Source organism: Leptodactylus fuscus, chromosome 5, assembly GCF_031893055.1.
Source record: "Leptodactylus fuscus isolate aLepFus1 chromosome 5, aLepFus1.hap2, whole genome shotgun sequence".
NCBI classification, from domain to species: domain Eukaryota; kingdom Metazoa; phylum Chordata; class Amphibia; order Anura; family Leptodactylidae; genus Leptodactylus; species Leptodactylus fuscus.
Genome location: NC_134269.1, coordinates 21,273,032 through 21,301,013, shown reverse-complemented (window position 1 = coordinate 21,301,013; position 27,982 = coordinate 21,273,032). Strand labels below are relative to the sequence as shown.

At 46.1% G+C, this 27,982-nt stretch overlaps 2 protein-coding genes across 2 annotated transcripts; both read right to left on the bottom strand.

Moving 5' to 3' along the window:
• Nucleotides 1–145: 145 nt before the first annotated feature.
• LOC142204443 (beta-1,3-galactosyltransferase 2-like) lies at nt 146–12,406 on the bottom strand. Its single transcript, XM_075275755.1, has 2 exons — nt 12,372–12,406; nt 146–1,151 (listed from the first exon to the last, which is right to left on the bottom strand). Exons 1-2 carry the CDS (start codon nt 12,374–12,376, stop codon nt 146–148), a joined length of 1,011 nt encoding a protein of 336 aa, XP_075131856.1. The 5' UTR covers nt 12,377–12,406.
• Nucleotides 12,407–26,737: 14,331 nt separating this feature from the next.
• Nucleotides 26,738–27,679, bottom strand: LOC142202717 (beta-1,3-galactosyltransferase 2-like). The gene has a single exon (XM_075272993.1). The coding sequence runs from the start codon at nt 27,677–27,679 to the stop codon at nt 26,738–26,740; it is 942 nt and encodes a 313-aa protein (XP_075129094.1).
• Nucleotides 27,680–27,982: the final 303 nt, after the last annotated feature.

Below are 27,982 nucleotides of genomic sequence, written 5' to 3'. Positions count from 1 at the left end.
TACCTAATAAAGTGGCCGGTGAGGGTATAGTTCTGGCCTTGTTGATCTGCCTTATTCACCTTTATAGGAGACCAATAGTCCGCTCAGTCTCCTTTGGACACCATGGTGCGGTGGTTTTCTACCCTAGACGCATGATATGGTGCACCTAGGGGCTTAATGTGCCTTGGGCAGGGGTCTTCATAGGTGGCTTTACCATGATCAACCCCTTATTACAAGTCTCCGCAGTCACCATGAAATCTGGCCAAATTTCCACCAGCTCCTTCGGGGTAAATTGGTGGACAGTGATGAGCTTCGTGAACCGACACCCGTCATAAGGAACCTTTTCCCCTATAAACCAATTTTCTGTAGGTTTGAAGATTCGGACTCCTAACTTTTCTAAACACATTCCCACAAAAACATCTTCGAAAGGGAATGTCGCTATGGTTCCTGCCATCAAGTAGATCTTTTTCGCCAGGTCTCCAGAGAATACGTACCCCGTCCCGGAGCAGTAGGGCGGATAGAATTTTTTGGAGTAGGTTTCCAAGGACATGTACCATTTACTGCCCTTGTCTCTGTGGGGTATACCATCCTGCACAATCTGCCCCGTAATGAAGTTTCTCTTGGGTTGACTTCGAGGCTGTAATAGCGTTTCCACCAAAAACCACGGGTTGAAGAACATATCGGTGTCAATTTTCATGACGTACTTGACATTTGGGCACCAGCGACTGATCCACTCCATACCCATCAAAGTCTTAATGGTCAGGTTGAGGTAGGAGTCCGTGAAGTTTTGCATTACGATGTCGTGGAAGCGGTTACTCTCTTGGATCACGTTCTCTTCGCTACTATTTGGTCTTCCCAAGAGGAAAAGCCTCATGATCTTGACACCGTTGACCAAAGACTCATTGGCCCATGTTTTTCTCAAGACATTTCTGGTGTGGAACTCGTGAGGAGCAGAAGGGATGAGCATCAGTAGAAACGGGGCGCCATCTTTACACTTCCTGTCTTCCTCAATGAGGTACGGATACAAGGGGGTTATAGGTCTCTGAGGAACCCGGGCGTTGATCTTCTCATCTTCAGTCCTCCAGTCGTGTTTATATACAAAAATGAATGTAACGAATATTACAAATAGGATGAATTTCTGTTTCGAGCAGAAGAGATGATTTAGTGATGTCCTGTGAAGAACAAGGGGTAGATCAGTTACTTGCAATTCCAAAATCCTTGTGTACAATTGGTCACCCATAAATACCCACACTGCAGCTCCACCGCCCTGTCCTGCGGAGTACTGGAGTCAATAGCTATGGCCACCAGGTGGCAGCAATCGTATTATGCCCAGAGTGACCCCTGCACACAGTATTATGTCCCATAGTGGCCCCTGCACACAGTATTATGCCCCATAGTGGCCCCTGCACACAGTATTATGCCCCATATTGGCCCCTGCACACAGTATTATCCCCCATAGTGGCCCCTGCACACAGTATTATCTCCATAGTGACCCCTGCACATAGTATTATGCCCCATAGTGGCCCCTGCACACAGTATTATGCCCCATAGTGGCCCCTGCACACACAGTATTATATCCCATAGTGGCCCCTGCACACAGTATTATCCCCCATAGTGGCCCCTGCACACAGTATTATCTCCATAGTGGCCCCTGCACACAGTACTATGTCCCATAGTGGCCCCTGCACACAGTATTATCCCCCATAGTGGCCCCTGCACACAGTATTATCCCCCATAGTGGCCCCTGCACACAGTATTTTCCCCCATAGTGGCCCCTGCACACAGTATTATGTCCCATAGTCGCCCCTGCACACAGTATTATCCCCATAGTGGCCCCTGCACACAGTATAATGTCCCATAGTGGCCCCTGTATACAGTATTATCCCCCATAGTGGCCCCCGCACACAGTATAATGTCCCATAGTGGCCCCCGCACACAGTATAATGTCCCATAGTGGCCCCTGTATACAGTATTATCCCCCATAGTGGCCCCTCCACACAGTATTATGCCCCATAGTGGCCCCTGCACACAGTATTATGCCCCATAGTGGCCCCTGCACACAGTATTATGCCCCATAGTGGCCCCTGCACACAGTATTATGCCCCATAGTGGCCCCTACACACAGTATTATGCCCCATAGTGGCCCCTGCACACAGTATTATCCCCCATAGTGGCCCCTACCCACACTATTATGCCCCACTGTGGACAGCCATGAACAATTATTATACTCTGAGGTCTGTTCAGACCCCAGAGTATAATAATCGGAGACCGAGAGGGGATACAAACATAAAAAACAATGTTACTTACCTATCTCCGGCTCCGCTGCAGTCCTCGGTGGTGTCGGGCTTCTTCAATGACATCCAGGACGTCACATAACCGAGCTCTGCGTCCCGGGTGATGTGATGTCAGGGAGTGTCCAGAAGTAGGCCCGAACCTGCCCAGAGCGTGGAAAGGTAGTAACATGTTTTTTTATGTTCTCTTACCTTTCCTGGACCCCCGATCATTATAATTAGGGGTCTGAAAAGACCCCTGAGTATAATAATGATGTTTGTGGTGCCCGTGGCATCACTTACCAATGCTGGCCCCTGCCAGGATTGGTAAGTAAATAGGGTCCGTTACCGGCTGGAGTTAAAAAAAACCCGCTGTGGTAGCAGCTGGTGCCGGGCCCCTAATGTCCCAGGCCCTGTAGAAGCCACTACCCCAGTAGTTACGCCATTGGTTTCAAGTGAAAAACACCAACATTCTGAAAAATACAGTGAAAGGGTTAAGCGTTAGATAGTCAAACAGGATATTCCTGCCTATAAACATGATTTTAGGCCATGTTTGAAACTGTATACTTGGATTTTACCTGTGACTTAGGTAGCGCATTCCAGAGAACGGCTGCAGCTCAAGAAAAGTCATATTATGGAACATGGGAGGCTGAGATCACTGGTAGAATGAAGTGGATATGGTGGGGGTGGACAGAAATGTGAGAGGAGAGTTTAATGACTGGATGAGAGATTAGTAGGGAGGTTTGGTAATCTAGACGAGAACTTGCAAGAGGTAGGGATGGAAAAATAGCTCTTGAACTGTCAAGATAGCCGCTGTGCTGCTCAGAAATTGTGTTAAGACTGCAGACCGACGTGCAAATGGAAGGTTGGGTAGGAGGTGGCGGAAACACAAGGTTCTCAGTTTTAAAAAAAATTGGTTTCACTTAGAAAACCTAATATTAGAGACAGCAGACAGACGGTCACTGGTGTATTCTACCTGAGCAGGTGTGACATCTCGGGAGGAAGTATATAGGAGGGTGTTATCAGCAGAAAGATGGTGCCGAAAGTCAAACCTGTTGATGTTTTGTCCAGTAGGGGGAGCAAAGGGTTTGCCATAGTCCTAGGCGGGTATTATTATAGGGTGAAGCTATGAAACTCACTGCCACAGGATGGCTGAAACTCTGTACAAGTATAAGGAGGGGGTCGGATGCGTTTCTTAAAAATAAGGCTAGGAACTTACATTTTTTTATTTATATAGATTGTGAGCCCCATATAGGGATCACAACGTACTTTTTTCCCTATCAGTATGTCTTTTTTTTTTTTTTGTAGAATGGGAGGAAATCCACGCAAACACAGGGAGAACATACAAACTCCTTGGAGATCTTGTTCCTGGCAGGACTTGAACCCAGGACTCCAGCACTGCCAGGCTGCATTGATAACCACTGAGCCACCATGTTTCCCCTGATCTTACACATTTTTGTGATAGGGATGTTGATCCAAGGACCCACACAGTGTAATACTCTCTTTAGTGACCCCATACAGTATATTGCCCTCTAGTGATCCCAACAGTATAATGCCGTCTAGTGATTCCACGCAGTATAGTGTCCTTTAGTGATCCCACGCAGTATAATGTCCTCTAGTGATCCCACACAGTATAATGTCCTCTAGTGATCCCACACAGTATAATGCCGTCTAGTGATCCCACACAGTATAATGCCGTCTAGTGATCCCACGCAGTATAATGTCCTCTAGTGATCCCACGCAGTATATTGCCCTCTAGTGATCCCACGCAGTATAATGTCCTCTAGTGATCCCACACAGTATAATGTCCTCTAGTGATCCCACACAGTATAAGGCCATCTAATGATCCCACACAGTATAATGTCCTCTAGTGATCCCACGCAGTATATTGCCCTCTAGTGATCCCACGCAGTATAATGTCCTCTAGTGATCCCACACAGTATAATGTCCTCTAGTGATCCCACACAGTATAATGTCCTCTAGTGATCCCACACAGTATAATGTCCTCTAGTGATCCCACACAGTATAATGCCCTCTAGTGATCCCACACAGTATAATGCCCTCTAGTGATCCCACACAGTATAATGCCCTCTAGTGATCCCACACAGTATAATGTCCTCTAGTGATCCCACGCAGTATATTGCCCTCTAGTGATCCCACACAGTATAATGTCCTCTAGTGATCCCACACAGTATAATGTCCTCTAGTGATCCCACACAGTATAATGCCCTCTAGTGATCCCACACAGTATAATGTCCTCTAGTGATCCCACGCAGTATATTGCCCTCTAGTGATCCCACACAGTATAATGTCCTCTAGTGATCCCACACAGTATAATGTCCTCTAGTGATCCCACACAGTATAATGCCCTCTAGTGATCCCACACAGTATAATGTCCTCTAGTGATCCCACGCAGTATATTGCCCTCTAGTGATCGCACACAGTATAATGCCGTCTAGTGATCCCACACAGTATAATGCCCTCTAGTGATCCCACACAGTATAATGTCCTCTAGTGATCCCACACAGTATAATGTCCTCTAGTGATCCCACACAGTACAATGCTCTCTAATGATCCCACACAGTATAATGTCCTCTAGTGATCCCACACAGTACAATGCCCTCTAGTGATCCCACATAGTATAATGTCCTCTAGTGATCCCACGCAGTATATTGCCCTCTAGTGATCCCACACAGTATAATGTCCTCTAGTGATCCCACGCAGTATAATGTCCTCTAGTGATCCCATGCAGAATAATGCCGTCTAGTGATCCCACAGTATAATGCCCTCTTGTGATCCCACGCAGTATAATGTCCTCTAGTGATCCCACGCAGTATATTGCCCTCTAGTGATCCCACACAGTATAATGCCTTCTAATGATTCCACACAGTATAATGTCCTCTAGTGATCCCACACAGTATAATGCCCTCTAGTGATCCCACACAGTATAATGCCCTCTAGTGATCCCACACAGTATAATGTCCTCTAGTGATCCCACACAGTATAATACCCTCTAGTGATCCCACACAGCATAATGTCCTCTAATGATCCCACACAGTATAATGTCCTCTAGTGATCCCACACAGTATAATGCCCTCTAGTGATCCCACACAGTATAATGTCATCTAATGATCCCACACAGTATATTGCCCTCTAGTGATCCCACACAGTATAATGTCCTCTAGTGATCCCACACAGTATAAGGCCATCTAATGATCCCACACAGTATAAGGCCATCTAATGATCCCACACAGTATAATGCCCTCTAATGATCCCACACAGTATAATGCCTTCTAATGATCCCACACAGTATAATGCCCTCTAATGATCCACACAGTATAATGCCCTCTAGTGATCCCACACAGTATAAGGCCATCTAATGATCCCACACAGTATAATGCCTTCTAATGATTCCACACAGTATAATGTCCTCTAGTGATCCCACACAGTATAATGCCCTCTAGTGATCCCACACAGTATAATGCCCTCTAGTGATCCCACACAGTATAATGCCCTGTAGTGATCCCACACAGTATAAGGCCCTGTAGTGATCCCACACAGTATAATGTCCTCTAGTGATCCCACACAGTATAATGCCCTCTAGTGATCCCACACAGTATAATGCCCTCTAGTGATCCCACACAGTATAATGCCCTCTAGTGATCCCACACAGTATAATGCCCTCTAGTGATCCCACACAGTATAATGCCCTCTAATGATCCCACACAGTATAATGCCCTCTAATGATCCCACACAGTATAATGCCCTCTAATGATCCCACACAGTATAATGCCCTCTAATGATCCCACACAGTATAATGCCCTCTAATGATCCCACACAGTCTAATGCCCTCTAGTGATCCCACACAGTATAATGCCCTCTAATGATCCCACACAGTATAATGCCCTCTAATGATCCCACACAGTCTAATGCCCTCTAGTGATCCCACTCAGTACAATGCCCTCACTCATCCACCCCCTCTCTTGTCCATGACCGCCTCCATATAGACTCTACATACCCTAAGGGAAATTTTCATGTTCACCATCATTATAGTCTTTCAATTCAATTTTCAGGTCACTTCTAGTCTCTGTAGGAAGACATCTGTTGCCGTCTGGAAACCATCAACAAGCAGGCTGGCAATCATTAGTGACAGCAGAACTTAGAGGCGTTATGGTGGCTGGCGTGTATTTTCATCCCCAAATCAACATTATTTAGCAATTTTTCAGAAACCGCGCCACTGTTGTCCTTGGCTTGTAGCTCAGCTCCTTTGAAGTGAACGTGACTGAGCTGCAGTTCCAGACACAACCTATAGAGAAGAGTGGTGCTGTTTCGGAAAAAATCAGCCAGGTTCATATTATTTTATACAAATCCGTTAACCACTTGCCGACTGACCAATGACTTGATATGTCTGGGCTTTTGGGAGTTAACTCTTTAAGGATGCACGGATGCGAGGAGTCAGTGAGAGCCGGATTTCCCGGAGAGAAGGCAGGGACGATTTATTACCATCCATACCTTACCGATTGTTGTATATCTTCAATGAGGACTATATATACAGCTATGGAAGATGCCATGAGGTGTACCCAGTCGTGACGAACCAGGGAAAATGGCCTGGTCATGAAATGGTTAATATAGTAATGGCTGGTATTGAAGGAGATATCCAGGCAAAAATATCACACCGACAAGTTGAAGCCCTGACCACCAGCATACGGCACGAGAGATATAATACGAATAAAAGATCTGTAGACAGCAACTTGCTGATGGTTTCCAGGCAGCAAAATAGCATCAAGTGAACTGAATAGGCGGCAGTTCCTACTGACATCTTCATGGACGCCAAGGGGCTCCTACTTACAGCTGAAGACTCATCCTGTGGCGGAGCTGATGTGGGGAACTGAACTGCTGGTGACGGCACGTGCACGAAACATATCCCATCAGCCTGTAGGGAGTGCTTCCGTTCTGGTACGTAACCTTATTCACCCTACCGTCTAGGGGCTAGTACCGACCAACACTACAACATACAGTGTAAGTGATGGACTAAAGCATCGAAACGTGTTCCTGTTAGGAAATAACTCCACCTGGCAAGAGATGGGTTAAACCACACCCGGCGCTCAGTCCGCGCGTGTGCATTAGTGACTTGCAGCTCAGAGCTTCGAAAAATATCTCCAGAAAGAAGGAAATTGTGGCCAAAGTGTTAGGTACGAAACGCGGTACATAATAGTAACGAGTGATAAGTGAGTAGTATTCGATCAAACACCTCGCCGGCATAGGAATGCGTGTAAGCGGCCGAACACCGAGGGGTTAAATGCATCGAATATTCATCATATTAACCCCTTGGTGTTCGGCCGCTTACACGCATTCCTATGCCGGCGAGGTATTCGATCGAATACAACTCGCTCATCACTAATAGTAACCTTAGAGGAAGTTTCGATTTTGGGTTCCCCCTGTTTCGTACGTTCCATACGTCACCAATTTGCCTGCTAGACTCATGGGTTAAAAGACTTAAAGGGATCTATCAGGTTCCCACACCAATGGTAATGTCCGGTCGGGGTCTTTAATAGGAGCGACACCTACCTGTATGGCCACGTTCCGATGAGGCAGTGCAGAGATATTCATCTATTTATGGATATGAAAATCAGTCGGATTTCCCTAAAGACGTTTGTCAGGGAGACGGAGGATGGAAATGTCCTTCACAGATAAAGGGACGGCGTCCAGAAGAGAGCCGGGACACATACAGTGATTTATGGCCAATTTTGGGAAACCTGGCCCCGCCATTGTTGTGCTGCCAGGCTGATTTGCATATCCATAAATTATTACCTCTGCATTGCTCTGCATCAGGTTGTGGCCACAATGGTATGGTTCTACTTCTATTAAAGGTCCACTGTATTAAAGGGGTTTGGGGTCCTGGGTTGGGTTAAAATTAAAAAAAAGAATCTATCCCTCCCCCTGAGTAGCAGTGATGTCACTGGTGCCCAACGTGTGACCTCGGAGGCCAGTGATTGGCTGCAACGGTCATGTGAGACACTTAGATTCCGTCCACAGAAAGGAAAAGGTATCCAACGCTGGATCGGAGGAATGGGGTGTATGTGGAAGAGCGCTGCTCTGCGAAATCAGAGGGAACAAGACCATCATCTCCTGACCGATGGGTGTCCCAGTGGTGGAACAATATAGACATTTCTGCTACTTCCTGTACATATACGATAAATACCAGTACAACCTATAGACACGCCACAAATACTGATACGCCCTATAGACACGCCATAAATACCGATACGTCCTATTGACACACCATAAATACCAGTACGTCCTATAGACACGCCATAAATACCGGTACGTCCTATAGACACACCATAAATACCGGTACGTCCTATAGACACGCCATAAATACCGGTACGTCCTATAGACACACCATAAATACCGGTACGTCCTATAGACACGCCATAAATACCGGTACGTCCTATAGACACACCATAAATACCGGTACGTCCTATAGACACGCCATAAATACCGGTACGTCCTATAGACACACCATAAATACCGGTACGTCCTATAGACACGCCATAAATACCGGTACGTCCTATAGACACACCATAATTACCGGTACGTCCTATAGACACGCCATAAATACCCGTACGTTCTATAGACACGCCATAAATACCGGTACGTCCTATAGACACGCCATAAATACCCGTACGTCCTATAGACACTCCATAAATACCGGTACGTCCTATAGACACGCCATAAATACCGGTACGTCCTATAGACACACCATAATTACCGGTACGTCCTATAGACACGCCATAAATACCCGTACGTTCTATAGACACGCCATAAATACCGGTACGTCCTATAGACACGCCATAAATACCCGTACGTCCTATAGACACTCCATAAATACCGGTACGTCCTATAGACACGCCATAAATACCGGTACGTCCTATAGACACACCATAATTACCGGTACGTCCTATAGACACGCCATAAATACCCGTACGTTCTATAGACACGCCATAAATACCGGTACGTCCTATAGACACGCCATAAATACCCGTACGTCCTATAGACACTCCATAAATACCCGTACGTTCTATAGTCACGCCATAAATACCAATACGTCCTCTAGACATTCCATAAATACCGGTACGTCCTATAGACACACCATAAATACCGGTACGTCCTCTAGACACTCCATAAATACCGGTACGTCCTATAGACACGCCATAAATTCCGGTACGTTCTATAGACACGCCATAAATACCGATACGTCCTATAGACACACCATAAATACCGGTACGTCCTATAGACACGCCATAAATACCGGTACGTCCTATAGACACGCCATAAATACCGGTACGTCCTATAGACACGCCATAAATACCGGTACGTCCTATAGACACGCCATAAATACCGGTACGTCCTATAGACACGCCATAAATACCGGTACGTCCTATAGACACGCCATAAATACCGGTACGTCCTATAGACACACCATAAATACCATTACGTCCTATAGACACACCATAAATACCGCTATGTCCTATAGGCACACCATAAATATCGGTATGTCCTATAGACACACCATAAATACCGGTATGTCCTATAGACATGCCATAAATACCGATACGTCCTATAGACACACCATAAATACCGGTACGTCCTATAGACACGCCATAAATACCGGTACGTCCTATAGACACGCCATAAATACCGATACTTCCTATAGACACGCCATAAATACCGGTATGTCCTATAGACACACCATAAATACCGGTACGTCCTATAGACACGCCATAAATACCGCTACGTCCTGTAGACACTCCATAAATACCGGTACGTCCTATAGACACACCATAAATACCGGTACGTCCTATAGACACGCCATAAATACCGATACGTCCTGTAGACACTCCATAAATACCGGTACGTCCTATAGACACGCCATAAATACCGGTACGTCCTATAGACACGCCATAAATACTATAGACACGCCATAAATACCGATACGTCCTATTGACACACCATAAATACCGATACGTCCTATAGACACACCATAAATATCGGTACGTCCTATAGACACGCCATAAATACTGCTACGTCCTATAGACACACCATAAATACCTCTACGTCCTATAGACACTCATAAATACCGGTACGTCCTATAGACACACCATAAATACCGATACGTCCTATAGACACGCCATAAATACCGGTACGTCCTATAGACACACCATAAATACCGGTACGTCCTATAGACACACCATAAATATCGGTACGTCCTATAGACACGCCATAAATACTGCTACGTCCTATAGACACACCATAAATACCTCTACGTCCTATAGACACTCATAAATACCGGTACGTCCTATAGACACACCATAAATACCGATACGTCCTATAGACACGCCATAAATACCAGTACGTTCTATAGACACGCCATAAATACCGGTACATCCTATAGACACACCATAAATACCGATACGTCCTATAGACACACCATAAAAACCGATACATCCTATAGACACACCATAAATACCGGTACGTCCTATAGACACGCCATAAATACCGGTACGTCCTATAGACACACCATAAAAACCGATACATCCTATAGACACTCCATAAATACCGATACGTCCTATAGACACGCCATAAATACCGGTACGTCCTATAGACACGCCATAAATACCGGTACGTCCTATAGACACACCATAAAAACCGATACATCCTATAGACACTCCATAAATACCGGTACGTCCTATAGACACGCCATAAATACCGGTACGTCCTGTAGACACGCCATAAATACCGATACGTCCTGTAGACACTCCATAAATACCGGTACGTCCTATAGACACGCCATAAATACCGGTACGTCCTATAGACACGCCATAAATACTATAGACACGCTATAAATACCGATACGTCCTATTGACACACCATAAATACTGGTACGTCCTATAGACACACCATAAATATCGGTACGTCCTATAGACACACCATAAATACCGGTACGTTCTATAGACACGCCATAAATACCGGTACGTTCTATAGACACGCCATAAATACCGGTATGTCCTATAGACACGCCATAAATACCTCTACATCCTATAGACACTCATAAATACCGGTACGTCCTATAGACACGCCATAAATACCGGTACATCCTATAGACACGCCATAAATACCAATACGTTCTATAGACACATCATAAATAACGGTACGTCCTATAGCACACCATAAAAACCGGTACATCCTATAGACACACCATAAATACCGGTACGTCCTGTAGACACGCCATAAATACCAATACGTTCTATAGACACATCATAAATAACGGTACGTCCTATAGACACACCATAAAAACCGGTACATCCTATAGACACACCATAAATACCGGTACATCCTATAGACACACCATAAATACCAATACGTTCTATAGACACATCATAAATAACGGTACGTCCTATAGACACACCATAAAAACCGGTACATCCTATAGACACACCATAAATACCGGTACGTCCTATAGACACGCCATAAATACCGGTACATCCTATAGACACACCATAAATACCAATACGTTCTATAGACACATCATAAATAACGGTACGTCCTATAGACACACCATAAAAACCGGTACATCCTATAGACATACCATAAATACCAATACGTTCTATAGACACATCATAAATAACGGTACGTCCTATAGACACACCATAAAAACCGGTACATCCTATAGACACACCATAAATACCGGTACGTCCTGTAGACACGCCATAAATACCGGTACGTCCTGTAGACACGCCATAAATACCGGTACGTCCTATAGACACACCATAAATATCGGTACGTTCTATAGACACGCCATAAATACTGCTATGTGCTATAGACACGCCATAAATTCTGGTGATAGGACGCCAAGGCCTCCCCTAGGCTCCAGTTTATTAAGAGGCAGGAAGTAGCTAACTTCTCCTCCTACTTCACTCTCCATATACATGTGACCAAACTGTCTACTTGGGACATAACAGATCAGTTATATGGGATTTCTAGTCTTATTAGACCTCTGCGTAGGATGTACATTACGTTCTAAGTGCTCGGAGCGCCCCAGACGTTACAGACATCACTCACCTCATTTGCAGCTTCTCTCATGAACGTAGGAAAAGTGTATCAGGTCTGGAGTAAATAACGGGATGGCGTCACCCGGCTCTGCTATATCCAGTACAACTGCCTCAAAAAACAGGAGGGAGGGAGGGGGTGGATTTTGGAAGGAACCTGCAGAATCAGCATTCCGCCGAGCGCCTGTATTCAGAGTCATTTGGGTTTGATAGAACGGGATAACAAAGGACACTGAATGGCGTTGATGTATGTGAGGCCATTTTATTAATCCAGTATGTTGGCTGTACAAGCGGTTGTTTGATGTGAAGAGTCATTATTGCCCCCTTTACTTCCTAACCTACCTCCTCTTCATCACCACAACCAGGGGTCAAGCACTGTCCAACATGTCACCACTGTCATGTTATCACCAAATTAAATAGTGGCACCAACCATGGGCGGACACTAAGTAAGTGAATAATACCGCCAAACTGTGACTGATCAATAGTACCACACCGTTACTAAATAATATAATCACATAATGGATAAATAATATCACAATATTGTGACGGAAAAATACCGCCAGTCAGTGATGAAATAATACCATCAAAGGGTTACTAATACCGCTATATATCCACCAAAAGTGTACTGAAACTGAATAAGACTCTATAAATTACTGTGTAAAACCACCAAATAGTAATTGAAAAATATCACTATATACTTATACACATCAAGCAGTGAAGAAATAATACCAACATAGAGTCATTTAATAAAATAAAGCCACAACTCAATGACTAATAGCATCATACAGTCACTGAATACTACCATCACAGTGGGAAGAAATTATACCACAATACTATCACTAAACTATCCTGCCATACACTAACTAAATAATACCACCACAGAAACATTAATACCACCATACACTAACTAAATAGTTCCACCCAGTGGCGTAACTAGGAACGATGGGACCCAAGGCGAACATTCTACATGAGGACCCCCCCCAGCCCCCTGATCCACACCCCCGACCCGCACAAACCTCATTCCTGCACAGACTTTATGCCCCATAGTGCCCCTACCCACAGTATTATGTCCCATAGTGGCCCCTGTACACAGTATTATGCGCAATAGTGGCCTCTTCACACAGTATTATGTCCCATAGTGGCCTCTTCACACAGTATTATCCCCCATAGTGGCACCTGCACACAGTATTATGCTCCATAGTGGCCCCTGCACACAGTATTATGTCCCATAGTGGCCCCTGCACACAGTATTATGCCCCATAGTGGCCCCTACACACAGTATTATTCCCCATAGTGGCCCCTGCACATAGTATTATCCCCCATACTGGCCCCTGCACACAGTATTATCCCCCATAGTGGCCCCTGCGCACAGTATTATGCCTCATAGTGGCCCCTGCACACAGTATTATGTCCCATAGTGACCCCTGCACACAGTATTATGCCCCATAGTGGCCCCTACACACAGTATTATGCCTCATAGTGGCCCCTGCACACAGTATTATGGACCATTGTCGACCACCCATGAACCATTATTATATTCTGGGTTGTTTTCAGACGCCCGAGTATAATGATTCGAGACCCAGGGGAGGATACAAACATAAAAAACAATGTTACTTACCTCCCCCTGGCTCTGGCGCACTCTGCTGATTTCGTTCATCTTCAATGTTGGACCAGACGTCACCTGACCCAGGTCGGCATTGCAACACATAACGACACTGGCTTGGACCACATGACGTCTGTGATGTCACCAAACAGGACTGAAGTCTGTCGGAGCCCAGGAGAGGTAAGTATCAGTGTTTTTTATGTTCCCTCACCTCCCCTGGGCCCAACAATCATTATATTCTGGGCTCTGAAAAGGCCCCAGAGTTTAATGATAGGAGTGTCTGTGGGGTTCCTGGGCCCATGGTTTCACTTACTGATCTCCAGTCTTGTTCACAGCCACATCTGTAGAAGGGGAAGCATCGGCAGCCGTGAGCCGAATAGGGGATTGGTAAGTAAATAGGGCCCATTACCTGCTGGGGTTACTCCAGCCTATTTAAAAACAAAAACAAAAAAAAACAACACATCAATGGCTCGCCGGGCCCCCTAATGTCCCGGGAGCAGCTGCTACCCCGGGAGTTACTCGCCTGGTTCCACCATGTAGTGATTAATATCACCTATATTAACTAAATAATACCAAAATAAAGTGATTAATACCACCAGGACATGGTTCCCAATCCAGGCTTGTGTACGGTACCCCCTTTAGGCCAAAGTAGAGGTGGCCCTGAGCAGGGGTGGGAATGGGTGAGTGAGTATCAGTCATTACCAGTTGGCATGATCCAACAGGCAATGGCCTATCGTGGGAATAATACAAGGGGAGAATGTATTGTTTAGAGGCCATAAAATGGGGCAATGTATTGTGTGAGGGTCAGTTAAGGGGGCAATATGTATAGGATATGGACTGAAGCTATAAAAAAACATTAGGCGTTACTGACTATCACCCTCCATGGTTACCCCCTTAATAGTCTCCCATTGTTCTTATTTTTGTTCTGCTTTCTGCATGGAAACCACCAGCAAGCAGCAGTGTCCTTTTACATTTGCCTATACAATGCCGGGATCTTTTTTTCAGTTTGTGTCTATTAAAAAAAAAATAAAAGTTTTCCAAAACAGCACAGAAACAAGAATTATATTTTAACCCCTTCCTGCCTTTGACATTTTTTAAATTTGATTTTTGACTCCCCACCTTCCAAAAACGGTAACTTTTTTATTTTTCTGTTCACAGAGCCATACAAGGGCTTAATGTTTGTGGGACAAATTGTACTTCATAATGGCACCATTTAGTATTCTGTATGAAGTAGTGGAAAGCTGTAAAAAATTCAGAACGGGGTAGAATTGGAGAAAAACGGCATTTGTTTGACTTTCTTATCGGCCTCCTTTTTTACAGGGTTCACTGTGCAGCCAAAATGACACGTCATCTGTATTCTATTGGTCGATACGATTCCGGGAATACCAAATTTATATAGTTATTTTACTTTTTAACCCCTTTAAAAAAAATCCAAAACTTCACAAAAAAATCAAAAATTTCTTGAGGGCTCCATAATCTGACCCGTAACTTTTTTATATTTCCATGTACGGGACTATATAAGGCGTTTTTACGTTGGGCCAGATGTACTTTTTATTTATAAAATTTTGGGAGATGTCTGATGTATTGATTTATTTTTATAAAAATTCTTATGGGAGGTGAAATGGAAAAAAAAAAATCAGCGGTATGGTTCTTTTTGTTTTTTTTTCCTGCTACATCTTTCACTGAATAGGAAAAATACTGTTATATGTTTGTAGACCGGGCATTTTCAGATACGGGGACACATAATTTTTCTGATACGGGAACACATAATTTTTGGGGGTCTTTTATGTACAATAACGACAATGACCAGGTATTGTGTTGGGGTACACAGTGACTTGATCAGTATCTAATTCTTTTGTGTACAAGAATGAAGACTTGGTCCTGGGCCAAACCATAAAGTCAGGATAAAAGGACAACTTTCCGTATCTGGAAAATACAAAGACATTCCATCAAAGAAGTAAAATTATCTGATGGTTCGACCAATCAGGATGGGCTGCATTATAGTCAATGGCAATAATGTGGTTAAAAAGAGGCTTCAGAGGACATACAACAGATTTAGAAGCTCCTCACCACCAGAAGTCCTGAGTGTAGAACATCTGACTACTCCAAACCAGAACAAGTAACTAGAGATAAGCGAGTATATTCCATCGAATACCTCCCCTCCATAGACACTGGTGTTAAAAAAAAAAAAGGCTCCAGGGAAGGTTGGAGGGGAACGAAGGATTATGTAGATAATCTTGTTTCCCTTAGTCCTAACAGCGGCACAATGTGGGGTATTTCGTGCCCCTGTGTGCTGGTAGGACAGGCGGAGTTTTAATTAGCCATGTATTAATTTCACATGGCTCGTTCCCTTTAAGAGGGCACAGATACCTCCCCCCTGTGTGTAAATAACAAGTAATAATACATACATTTCAAATAAACAACAATAGGGGGGGAATCCTTGTGCCGCTGTTAGGACTAAGGGAAACAAGATTATCTACATAATCCTTCGTTCCCTGTCGTCCTTACCAGCGGCACAATGTGGGGAAATAGCAAGTAATCCCCATAAGGGTGGGACATTAAACACAAGCAGAATGTAATACAGTGCGCCCGAAGGCAGTAGCTTCTGAGCTATACCGATCAAGTCGGTAGTGCTTCACAAAAGTCGATTCTGAAGACCAGGATGCTGCTGCACAAATCTAATCCAAGGCAAGAGCCTTGATTTCCGCCCAAGAGGTCGACACTGCCCGTGTCGAGTGGGCCCTTAGGACAGTGGGCGGAGGTAAGTTCTGTTTCACAAACGCCAACTTGATTGCTTCCTTCACCCAGCGGGAGATGGTTGCTTTAGAAGCCTTGCGGCCTTTATGGCAAACTACATAATTTATTAATAAGTTTTCAGATCTCCTGAAAGCGCGCATGCGCTGAAGATAAATCTGCAGGTTCTGGACTAAATCCAGAGTATGCCACCTCTCCTCCTCAGGGGAAGTGGGTACTGGAAAAGGTTGGCAGGCAAATGAGCTGACACACATTTGCCCTAGAAGAAACCTTAGGCCTGAACCCTGGCAGAAATCTTAACTGAACACGGTCTTCAAAGAAGGCAATGTAAGGAGCTTCCGATGAGAGTGCTTGAAGCTCCCCTACTCTTTTTGCCGAGGTGACAGCGAGGAGAAAAGATACCTTATAGGTCAGCCACTTTAGATCCACCTCCTCCAGGGGTTCGAATGGAGCAACACAAAGTGCCTTTAGGACCATGTTGAGGTCCCATTGGTGGACAGGAGCAGATACTGCTGGTCTCAGCCTAGTTGCCCCTTTGATAAAGGTGCTCACTAAAGGATCTTGAGACAACCGCCTCCCCAGATAGGCGGACAGAGCGGCCACATGTACCTTCAGGGTAGAAGCTGCAAGCCCTCTGTCTAGGCCGTCCTGAAGGAAATCCAGGATCGCCCTCACAGGGGGATCGGAGGAGTCCACTTTGTGATCCGTGCACCAGGCCTGGAAAATATTACCGACCCTACGGTAATTCTTATTGGTAGAGTTGGCCCTGGCGCTGGCTAAAGTCCTTAGGACGCCTTCAGACAGTCCTCTATTCCTTAATAGGGACTGGTCAACCTCCAGGCTGTCAGATTGAATCTCCTCAGATCGTGGTGTCTCAGCTCTCCTTGTGTCACCAGATCTGGGAGGGGGGAAGCCTCCAATACCTGCCTTGACTCATCCACATGAGCTGGGCAAACCAAGTCCTTTTCGGCCAGAACGGGATTATGGCAACTCCCGAGACTTGGTCCTGTCTGATTTTCATCAATACCTTGGGTATGATGGAAACTGGAGGGAAAATGTATATCAGCCTGAACCTCCATGGGATGGACAGGGCATCCACTGCCAAGGCATTGTCCTCCTGGTACAGAGAACAGAAGGTTTCCACCTTGGCGTTGAGTCAGGTTGCCATGAGGTCGACATCCGGAAGGCCCCATGTTTGGACAATTTGATGGAATATGTCTTGATTGAGAGACCATTCTCCTGATACAGGGATACCCCGACTCAACTGATCCGCTACTATGTTCAGGGAGCCCTTGATGTGAACAGCGGATATGTGGGACAGATTCTTCTCTGCCCATGTGAAAATCAAGTTCGCCTCTCTCAGTAGGGCTGGAACCCTGGTGCCGCCTTGCTTGTTCAAGTATACTACCGTCGTCATGTTGTCTGACCGGACCTTGACTGCCTTCCCTTCGAGAAAAGGGGCAAAGTACTTCAGCACCAGATAGACTGCTTTTAGCTCCTTCAGGTTGGAGGTTCCTACCTTTGGATTCCTCCACAGACCCTGGACGGTCCCGCCGTCTAGGTGGGCTCCCCATCCCGTATGGGACGCATCTGTTGTCAACAGGGTCCAACGAGGTTGGACCGAGGACCTTCCGTCTTTCAGGTGTCTCCACCATCTGAGGGAAAGACGGGTACCGGGAGAAAGGCAGATCTTCCTGTGCAGTCCCCGTGGAGATCTGTTCCAGGCTCTCAACACCTCCATCTGAAGGGGACGCAAATGCCATGAAGCCCAAGGGACTGCCTTGGCTGAAGACGACATTAGGCCTAGGACCCGCATGGCGGTGCGGATGGTGACCCGCCGGGTCCGGAAAAGGCCCTGCACTGAAGCTTCTATTTTCGCTCGCCTTGGACGGGATAGGAAAATCTGCATGCTCTGGGAATCCAGAATAAACCCTAGGAATTTCTTCCGGGTGGATGGCACTATTTCTGACTTCTCCCAATTGATCAGCCAACCCAACTCCTGGAGGAAGGAGATGGCTATCTGGAGGTGGTGATGGAGAATTGAAGTAGACTGAGCTTTTATAAGCCAGTCGTCAAGGTAGGGAACCACGAAGAGGCCTTGCAGTCTGAGGGTGGCGGTAACTGGTGCGACCATCTTGGTGAATACGTACGGGGCTGACGATATGCCGAATGGCAGAGCAGTGAACTGTAGGTGCTTTCTGTGACCAGCCATAAGAATGGCTATGCGTAGATACTTCTTGTGTGGCGGGAAGGTGGGGATATGTAAGTAGGCATCCTTCAGGTCCAGGGTGACCATGACCTCGTCGCGCAATAGAAAGTTGGTTACTGAGTCTATGGACTTCATCCTGAATGGCTTTCCCTATATGAAAAGGTTGAGGAACCGAAGATCTATAATCATCCGCCACCCTCCTGTGGACTTTGGAACCAGGAATACGGGTGAATAAACTCCTTATCCCACTTCTGAGGGAGGGACCCTTTCCAGGTCCCCCTTTGCAAAATATTCTGCCACGGAAGCCTCCAGGCAGACCTGTTGTAGAGCTGGTAAAACCCGCGTAGTGATGAACCGGTCCACAGGAGGGTGTGAGAACTCTATTGCGTACCCCCGCTGAACGAACTGAAGGACCCATGGATCCAAAATGTGAAGATGCCACGCCACGGAAAAATTTGGAAAGGCGCCCTCCTATGGGAGAGCTGGACACAGAGAGCGAAGCCTCCTCAAAACCCCTTCTTCTTAGGGTCTTCCTTGGGGACCCCTTGCCCCGCCCCTTTGGGCGGTATCTGGAGCGTCTCTGGTTACCTTGCTGAGGCCTGTATTGGGATGTAGACTCTCGACCCCTAGAAGGGGAAAGCCTTCTTCTTCTGGTCGCTTGTGGTAGCGACCTGCCTTTACCTTCAGCCAGCCCCTCCATCAGGTCGTCCAGCCCCTGGCCGAAAATCTTCCCTGGTTGAAAGGGGAGGGAGCATAAAGAAAATTTGGAGGTGACATCAGCCCGCCAAGGATTGAGCCACAAGGGCCTCCTGGCAGCGGTATTCAGAGCCATGGTCTTGGAAGCCAGTTTCACCTTCTGTCTTGCTCACTCTCTCAGGAAATCCGTAGCGAGACGGAATTCCCCCATGGACGCCAGGATGATATCCCTGTTGGCCCCGGAGTCGATGTCCCGCTCCAGACGGTCCAACCGGGCTTGAAGCTTATCAGCTACTTCTGTGGAGGCGATGCCCACTGCCATCTGGGCTGAAGCAGACGAATACGCCTTCTTGAGTGTTGAATCCACTCTCCTATCGAGCAAATCTTGGAGGTTTGACCCATCATCGATAGGCACGACAGTGCGACGGGAGAGCTTTGAGATGGCCAAATCCACCTTGGGCGGAGGACCCCAGCGATCCAGCTGGGAGGAATCAATTGGATATACTGCTTTGAAAGCCCTGGTGGTGACATAAGCTTCCTCCGGCTGCTTCCACTCTTGTTCCATTAAACTGGCCATGGAGGCGTCCACTTGAAAAACCCTCCGCTTTTCAGAGGTGGACGCAGAGGCTTCCCCCTCGCCAATCTGGTCCCACGACCAGATGGCCTTCAGCAGCTTGTTAGTCTTCTCACGATGAAAAAATGGGTCTGCTGGAACAGGAGGACTGGTCGTCCGATGATATGGACACATCCTCCACCTGGAGGCTCCTTGACCTATGCTACCATATCACTGGTAACGGGTTCCTCCCGCAGAGGTCCCCTGCATTGCTGGCAGCGTGACCAGTCATAGCCTAGAGGCAAAAAATGACATTCAGGATACTCCCACCATTGGGAGAATTAGCAGACGAAAGAGACTGCACCTACTATCAGGTAGTAGAACGTCACATTCAATACAAGCCAGATGTCTCCTTTTTGAAGACTTCTTCCGTCTCACTTGATCCCCGGGAGGGGTGGAAGACGAAAACATGACAAAGAAACTAGCTTTCAGTGATACCTAAGCATAGGATACGGAACATAAAGGAGTACATTCAAGGAACCATATAAGGAGACTCACCCAGCTTCAGTCAGACAACTTACCAAACTTCAGTCAAGTTTGCACTAGAACAAGTGTAGTTGAAGCAGTAACACGAGCCACAACACGGAACCGGCTAGTGGTTTAAACTAGCAGACAATGAGGGAAGCAGCCATGCCCCTGTTTACAGCCCTGTATCCAGAAAGGGGCGTGGCTTAACAAAAAAATATGTGAGCTCTGTTCCTTGCCCTCCTGAGAGCACTCTCAGGCCTTATGAGTTGCTCCCTCCCTAGCCAACAGACCCTTGGCACATACCTTGCCTCTATAGCCGCACTGCACCGCTGTCTGCGTGGCCCTGGAGCAGTGGATGCCGAAACCGGAAGTGCCGGTGTCACCTCTATGAGCGTCCGGCCAGGAACCTCCTAGACAGAGAAGGTTCTGCAAAAACGGAAGTTCCCCTTCCTGGAGCCGCGCGTACACGCCAGCAATGCGCGGCTCCACAAAGCCCAAACAAGATGGGACTGCCGGGGATACATGAGGCAAACATTGTGGGAGGGAGGCAGGGATATATGAAGAGATAAAGGAGCCTTTAAACTTACCCCTCTTCTCCCTGCAGGACTGACACAGAAGTCCAGCAGGCCAGAGTGCTTCACTGAAGATGATTTGAACAGGTGAGAACCTGCAACCTGCAACTTACAACTTCTTCCTTCTTTCTCTTTAGGAGGACACAGAGTCCTCTCCACCTGTCCGATCCTTTACTCAGGACAGAAAAAAACACACATGGGGGAGGTATCTGTGCCCTCTTAAAGGGAACGAGCCATGTGAAATTAATACATGGCTAATTAAAACTCCGCCTGTCCTACCAGCACACAGAGGCACTAAATACCCCACATTGTGCCGCTGGTAAGGACGACAGCGAATTGAATAGTTCCCGCGTTTACCACGTGGTATTCGACCAAGTACACCAATAACTATGCAATGGAGGTATTCGATTGAATATTACTCGCTCATCTCCACAAGTAACGTCTCTGCTCCGGCAGGAGACAGTTGTAAGCCTCAGGCTTCTTGATACCTTCTGGTCCAGAAGTCCGGGGAAAGTCGAGAGCCTATTCTGTTTGGAGATGGCCTTGTGAAGCAGAAGCACCCCGTACACGTTTTTCAGTGGCACTCCCACTTTTTGTGCACTCAGTGTAATGTTGGCACATTCCACTCCATGCGCTGCTTGGCCATGCACCACGCAAGGAAAAAATTAAGACCTGGCGCCTGCGGATGAGGTCTCTGGCTTTGGAAGAAGGGTCGTGAGGATCAGCTGCAGCTCTTACCCAGGGAACAACTTACTGAGTAGGAGGTAGTGACCTAAGCGATAAAGGGAAGGAGAAAAATCTGGTAATATTTGAGAGCGCTGCTGAGTAAAGAGAAGGCAATAGTCATGTGATGAATGCACTTTATTGGTTCCAGTTGGACATATAGGACAAATTTGTCTTACTATGTTTTATGTGTCACGTTTACATTGCTATTCGTCAGTAGGATGAGGCTCAGACTGGCCCACTCGTGTACCGGTGAATCTCTGATGGCCCTGTGCCTTTTTTAATATGCAGTGGAGGTCCAATAACAGCTACTATTAACTTACCTATTCGTGCTCCTGCTCTTAGCCTCCTCTTCCATCTTCAGCCTCCAGGGAGCCCCTGTGTGCCTCACATTACGTCATCGTGGATAGGAAGTGCGTCACACTGGGCCCATTGAAGGCTAAAGAGGAGGCTGTGAGCAGGACAGCCACCTGGGAGAAGTGATGCCCCGAGCGGCTTCTGCTACAGGTAGTGCAGGAAACCACAAGCTCCCTACTCTACGAGTCTCTGAATTATTGGTAACAGGCCTATCCTGTTCCCCCCATAGGATATTAGCAGGGGAGGGGGTCACCTAAAAAAATTTCACTGTTAGGCCCTAGACATCCCACTCCGACACTGGGTAGAATTGGGGTAGAGATGGGTCTTGGTCAGATAATTAAAATTGTGCGCAAATTTGTAAATCCATCTATGGTGCGTTGGTTTTTACTGCCCTCATTGAAGAGATGGGTCGAGAGTGGTATCATGTCAGGGGATAGCATTTTGTAATATTCGTTTGTGAGACCACCAGGGCCGGATGTTTTATTGACGGGGCCGCGGAGATCGATGACACCTCAGCAGTGACGTCCTCCCAAGAAGGGTCACTTGTTCTGCAGTAAATCCCATAGTTAGTCAATCACATGAACCTCTGAGGGCGAGGCCCTTGTGTGTACAATGTTTTGTTCATTGGTGTACAAGGATCGCTCCTCAGGGTCTTAAAGGCTCAGAATATGGAGGTGGAGGTTATGTGAGTTTAGCCAGGAGGGGTCTCACTTGGTTACCCCATCTACAGTGTATGTTTTGTATGACCATGTTGTGCCATGTTTCTTGACCAGAGCCTGATCTTTGCGTTCTCTGGGGACAGGTTTGCTATGTGACCCCATTATGCTTGGTGTAGGGTTTGGAATTTATCAGGATGATGTTTGCGGAGATGATGCACGTGGTTGATCATGTGACCCCGCATCGCCATCTTGGAGGCAGCCCCAAAAGAATGGAAGATCCTCAGTATGTTCAATATTGTTAATTGCTAATTATTACATTTTTTTTTTACAGTTTTTTTGTCTGTTCATTTCTACTTAGGCCAGTACTCAAACAAATGTTCCCCTGATAATAGGAAACCATCAAAAAGCAGGAGTTGGTAAATCTGTTTTTGTTAATATTTGTCTGTAACGTGTAAAATCCCACATCATTGTATAGACATGTAAAGTGTTAAACCCATTCCATTTAGTTTTTAAAAATTTTTTTTTTTGCTATTGTGTATGGTAAACATTTTTGTAATATACTTTATTAACCTATCTAACTTCCTTTGAATAGAAAACAGGCTGTAATGTTCTCATATGTAACCCTCTCACTAAGCTGTTACTAGTGAAAGTCCGCACACATTCGTATTGTGAATATCAGTGGCGTAACTAGGAATGGCGGGGCCCCGTGGCGAACTTTTGACATGGGGCCCCCCCCATCCCAACTGACGCCGAAGACCTCAACCGACCCCCTCCTCCGCACTCTATTATGTCCCTTACTTGCCCCTGCACACACTATTAACCCCAGTAGTGTCCCCTGCACACACTATTAACCCCAATAGTGTCCCCTGCACACAGTATTAACCCCAATAGTGGCCCCTGCACACAGTATTAACCCCAATAGCGTCCCGTGCACACAGTATTAACCCCAATAGTGGCCCTTGCATACAGTATTAACCCCAATAGTGGCCCCTGCACACACTATTAACCCCAATAGTGGCCCCTGCACACAGTATTATGTCCCTCTGTGGACACCCATAAACAATTATTATACTCTGGGGTCTTTTCAGACCCCAGAGTATAATAATCGGAGACCCGGGGAATAAAAACATTAAAAAAAACAAACCACTGTTGCTTCTTACCTGTTCCCCGGCTCCTGTGCTGTGCTGTCTTCCTGGGCTCGCGTCCTTCGTTAATGACGTCGGACGTCACATGACCCGGGAAGCATGCCGGGTTCATGTGACGTCAGAGACGTCAGACAACAGTAGGACGGAGGCCTGGCAGGATCGCGGAGAGGTAAGTAACAGTGTTTGTTATGTTCCCTTACTTCTCCCGATCCGCCAATCATTATACAAAGACCCCCGAGTATAATGATAGCCTTTGTGGGGCCCGCAGTGTCACTTGCCGATCCCGGCCCAGCCAGGATCGGCAAGTGAATAGGGCCCGTAACTGCCTATTGAAAAAAACCGCAGCGGTAGCGGCTGTCACCGGGCCCCCTAATGGCCCGGGCCCTGTGGCAGCTGCTACTGCTGCTACCACGGTAGTTACGCCCCTGGTGAATATAGTTAGAGATATCGCTAGTTAAAAACACTGTTGGAAATGTGATTTTATTTGCAGAAAAAACTGATTTTTCTAAGTGGTATAAAACCGGAGATACAGTCATGTGAAGTGATCATCTCCCATTTTGGTAAATCCTTCAGCTCTGTATATACACAATACAAATGTCTATGGACTTTCCTAGTAACAGCTCAGTTAGAGGGTTGTAAGGAGAATGTTACTGCCTGTTTTGTAATAAAAAGGAAGTTAGATAGGATTAAAAAAAATAATAATAATAATTTTTCTTGCCCAGGTTATATCTGAGGGGCTCTCAGATGACTTAATCCTCCACGACTGTGCTTGCTGGAGTGTCGCGTCCTCTTTTACGCCAATACGCATGCGCAGAAACTTCATCTCGATATCTCCAGGAAGGAGCTGACGCAGGGACACGAGGGCTGCTGTGCTGGTACATGGCAGGCGGACCCTCAGAATGTATAAGGTTCATGCCTTCAGCATCTTCCGGAAAATTCTTCCTCTAATATTTGTACCAAATGTTCGCCTTCTTTTGAAGATCGCGGGTGTAGGGGTGAACCTACCTTTTTTGCCGCCCGAGGCGGACGACAGAAAGCCGCCCCCCCCCCTTCCCGGGAGGAGGGGGCGGACAAAGCAAAGTGACAAATATAAGTTTATTTACATGAGGTCACAAATGAAAAAATAATAATCACATAATATATTATAGCATTATAAATAAAGTTTTCAATGTCTGGACATTTTGTCTACCATTTTTTTTTAATCACTATACAATGTAGGGCTCTGTGTTAGGCATTCAGCAAAAAGGAAGCAATGCTCACTCAAATGCAAAGGATAGGTCATCAATGTGTAACTCCAGAAAAACTCCTCAAAATGTGGCTGCACATAGGTCTAATATTGTCTTTTTCCTCACGAACAGGAGCAGAATCATTAAGCGCAGACCAGAGGCGAGCTCACCAGCAGGTATAGGGAGTTCCCACGCTGTCAGCTGGTGTTCACCTTGCCCTAGCCTAGCAGCAACTGAGCTCCGCTTGCTCAAGCGCCGCTCTAGCTGTCAGGAGAGCAGGTGCCTTATATCCCGGGTGAGTGGCGCCGCCATTTTAAATTCCACTGGTGGGAATCAGCAGCCGCATCAGTTACTCCTTATATACACAGTACTGCAGGAGTACAGTTTGCCCTTCCCCTTAAGAGCAAAGACGCCATTTCTGTTCAAAGAAATTCAAAGAATTCAGAGACTTATTGTACTTTAAAAGTGTTGGTCTTACATAAAATGCGCACATTGACTTGTATTTAGTGTTAAACATATTGTATAGCGCTCATGGAATTACACTTTAAAATACGTGGCATTCATGATTCTCTCAGCCAAAAAGGTTCCCGACCCCTGCACTAACATATACAGAGATATATATCAGTGGATGTCAAGCAAATACATTTACAAGCACAATACAATACAGAAAATAAAATGGGGCTAAAAGAGAAAAACGAATACCGGAACAAATCTGTAACCTGGTCCACTTTGGCCTGACTCCTAGGCTCCCGGGTGCTGGCTTAATTCAACAGCATGACGTGTTGCATGTCTTCCCGGGTCTGTCAAGTGTAGAGGGTCTTCTTGTGCAGCTAACCTCGAGATGCCTCCTCCTTGAGAGACCCAGAATCGTGGTCTGCCTCGCAGTAAAAGGCTAGTGTCTAGCCACACCTCCCTTCCAGGTAGCCCCCTCCTCTTCCCCCACTACAGAATCTTGAGAAAGAGGGATACCTTCTTGGCTGTTGGGAAAGATGTGTGTCTGGGGTTCACCTGAGGGTCATTAGCCCCCCCGCCCCTCCCTCTGTGGACTTGTGCCATCTAGGGGCAATATACTGTCTGTCCAGAAAGGGCAATCTCCCATGGTATACACATAAAACCAACGTAAACACAGCTTAGACACAACTTTCCTAAGCCTAATAGGAATAAGGAGCAATACATTTCAAAGAAAGATCCATAACTGAGGGTCTCTCATCATCACAATAGGTTTGTGGGAAAAGATTGAGTAGAACTGGTAACTTATTCAATAAAATCTCTGCTCATCCTTGGCTTAAGAGTCCAGTGGGCGGTCCTAACAGTGCTTGACAGAGAAGGACATCCGTGGGTACCTTATTCATCACTATATCAGATTTTTTTTCCTCATGTCTGACCACAATATCAGCAAGTCCTCATTCTTAAAATGGTGGGCCATGACAAGCTTACTGAAGACGGTGGAATTGTAACCAATTCTCAGCCCCTCAAATACGTTTTTAGGAGGCGGAGTTAGTGAAATGTTCATTTTGTACAGGCATATCCCAATAAAGGCATCCTCTATGTTGTAAACAGCAATCTCTTGGGCCACTTTGTAGACCTTCTTGGCCATGTCACCAGATAGTACATACCCGGGACCGGCAGGATATGGGGGGAATATTTTTGAGGGGTATATTTCTTCAGGTAGGTACCATAGGCTATAGTTTACTCTACTGGGTGAGGTATTTTCCACTACAATCCCGGTTACATAATTCCTACGAGGTGGAAGCTCTGGATGGAGAAGTTGGTGGACCAGATAGTTGACATTGACAAAGACGTCATTGTCCACCTTCATCACGTAAGAGGCGTTAGGACAAAATTTTGTCACCCATTCCATTCCTGATAGAGTTTTCAGCGTTAGATTATGGTAGGTGTCCAAGAAGTCTTGTTGAACAATGTCTCCATAAAGGGTACTTTCCTCTTTGAGGACCCTCTGTATGGTGGCAGTCATAACGGGAGAGATGCCAACCAAGAAGATCCTGATGACGTGAACATCTTGATAGATACTTTCGTTCCCCCAGGTCCTACGGATGGTATCTCTAGCTTTTACATCGTGACTCTCTCCGATCACCAGAAGAACTAGGAAGGGGTTCTTCTTCTGACATTTTTCTAGAGGGTTCATTAGAAACTTATAAGGGTATGGGTATGGAGACAACATGGGGTGGTGTCTGAAGGAGGAATTAAAAGTCAATACAGTGATCTGTTCTGGCCGTTGGGCTGAACGAGTCTCTATCTTCAAGGTCGATAAAACTTTTTCCTCTATGTTAAACATTCGGATCAATAGAAACCACCCAAAACTAAGAGGAAAAACCAGGAGGATTAATCTAAAATATCTTCTAGACATGATGGGAGATCCAGAGGGTAATGTTAAATTTCTGCACAACAAAACAGAAAAGTCAGAGTTACACAAAAATTTTTGCAAAAATATCCATTTCTATTTGACGAAAGGCCTCATGAAAGTGTCTACTATACTTTTTTGTAAGCGCTTTACAGCCATTGTCAGTCACTGTCCCCTATAGGGCTCACAATCTACATTCCCTATCAGTAAGTCTATGGAGTGTTGGAGGAAATTGGA

What these genes read in the sequence shown, in the direction of transcription:
- LOC142202717 (XM_075272993.1), bottom strand. Translation starts at nt 27,679, where the DNA reads ATGTTTAACATAGAGGAAAAAGTTTTATCGACCTTGAAGATAGAGACT.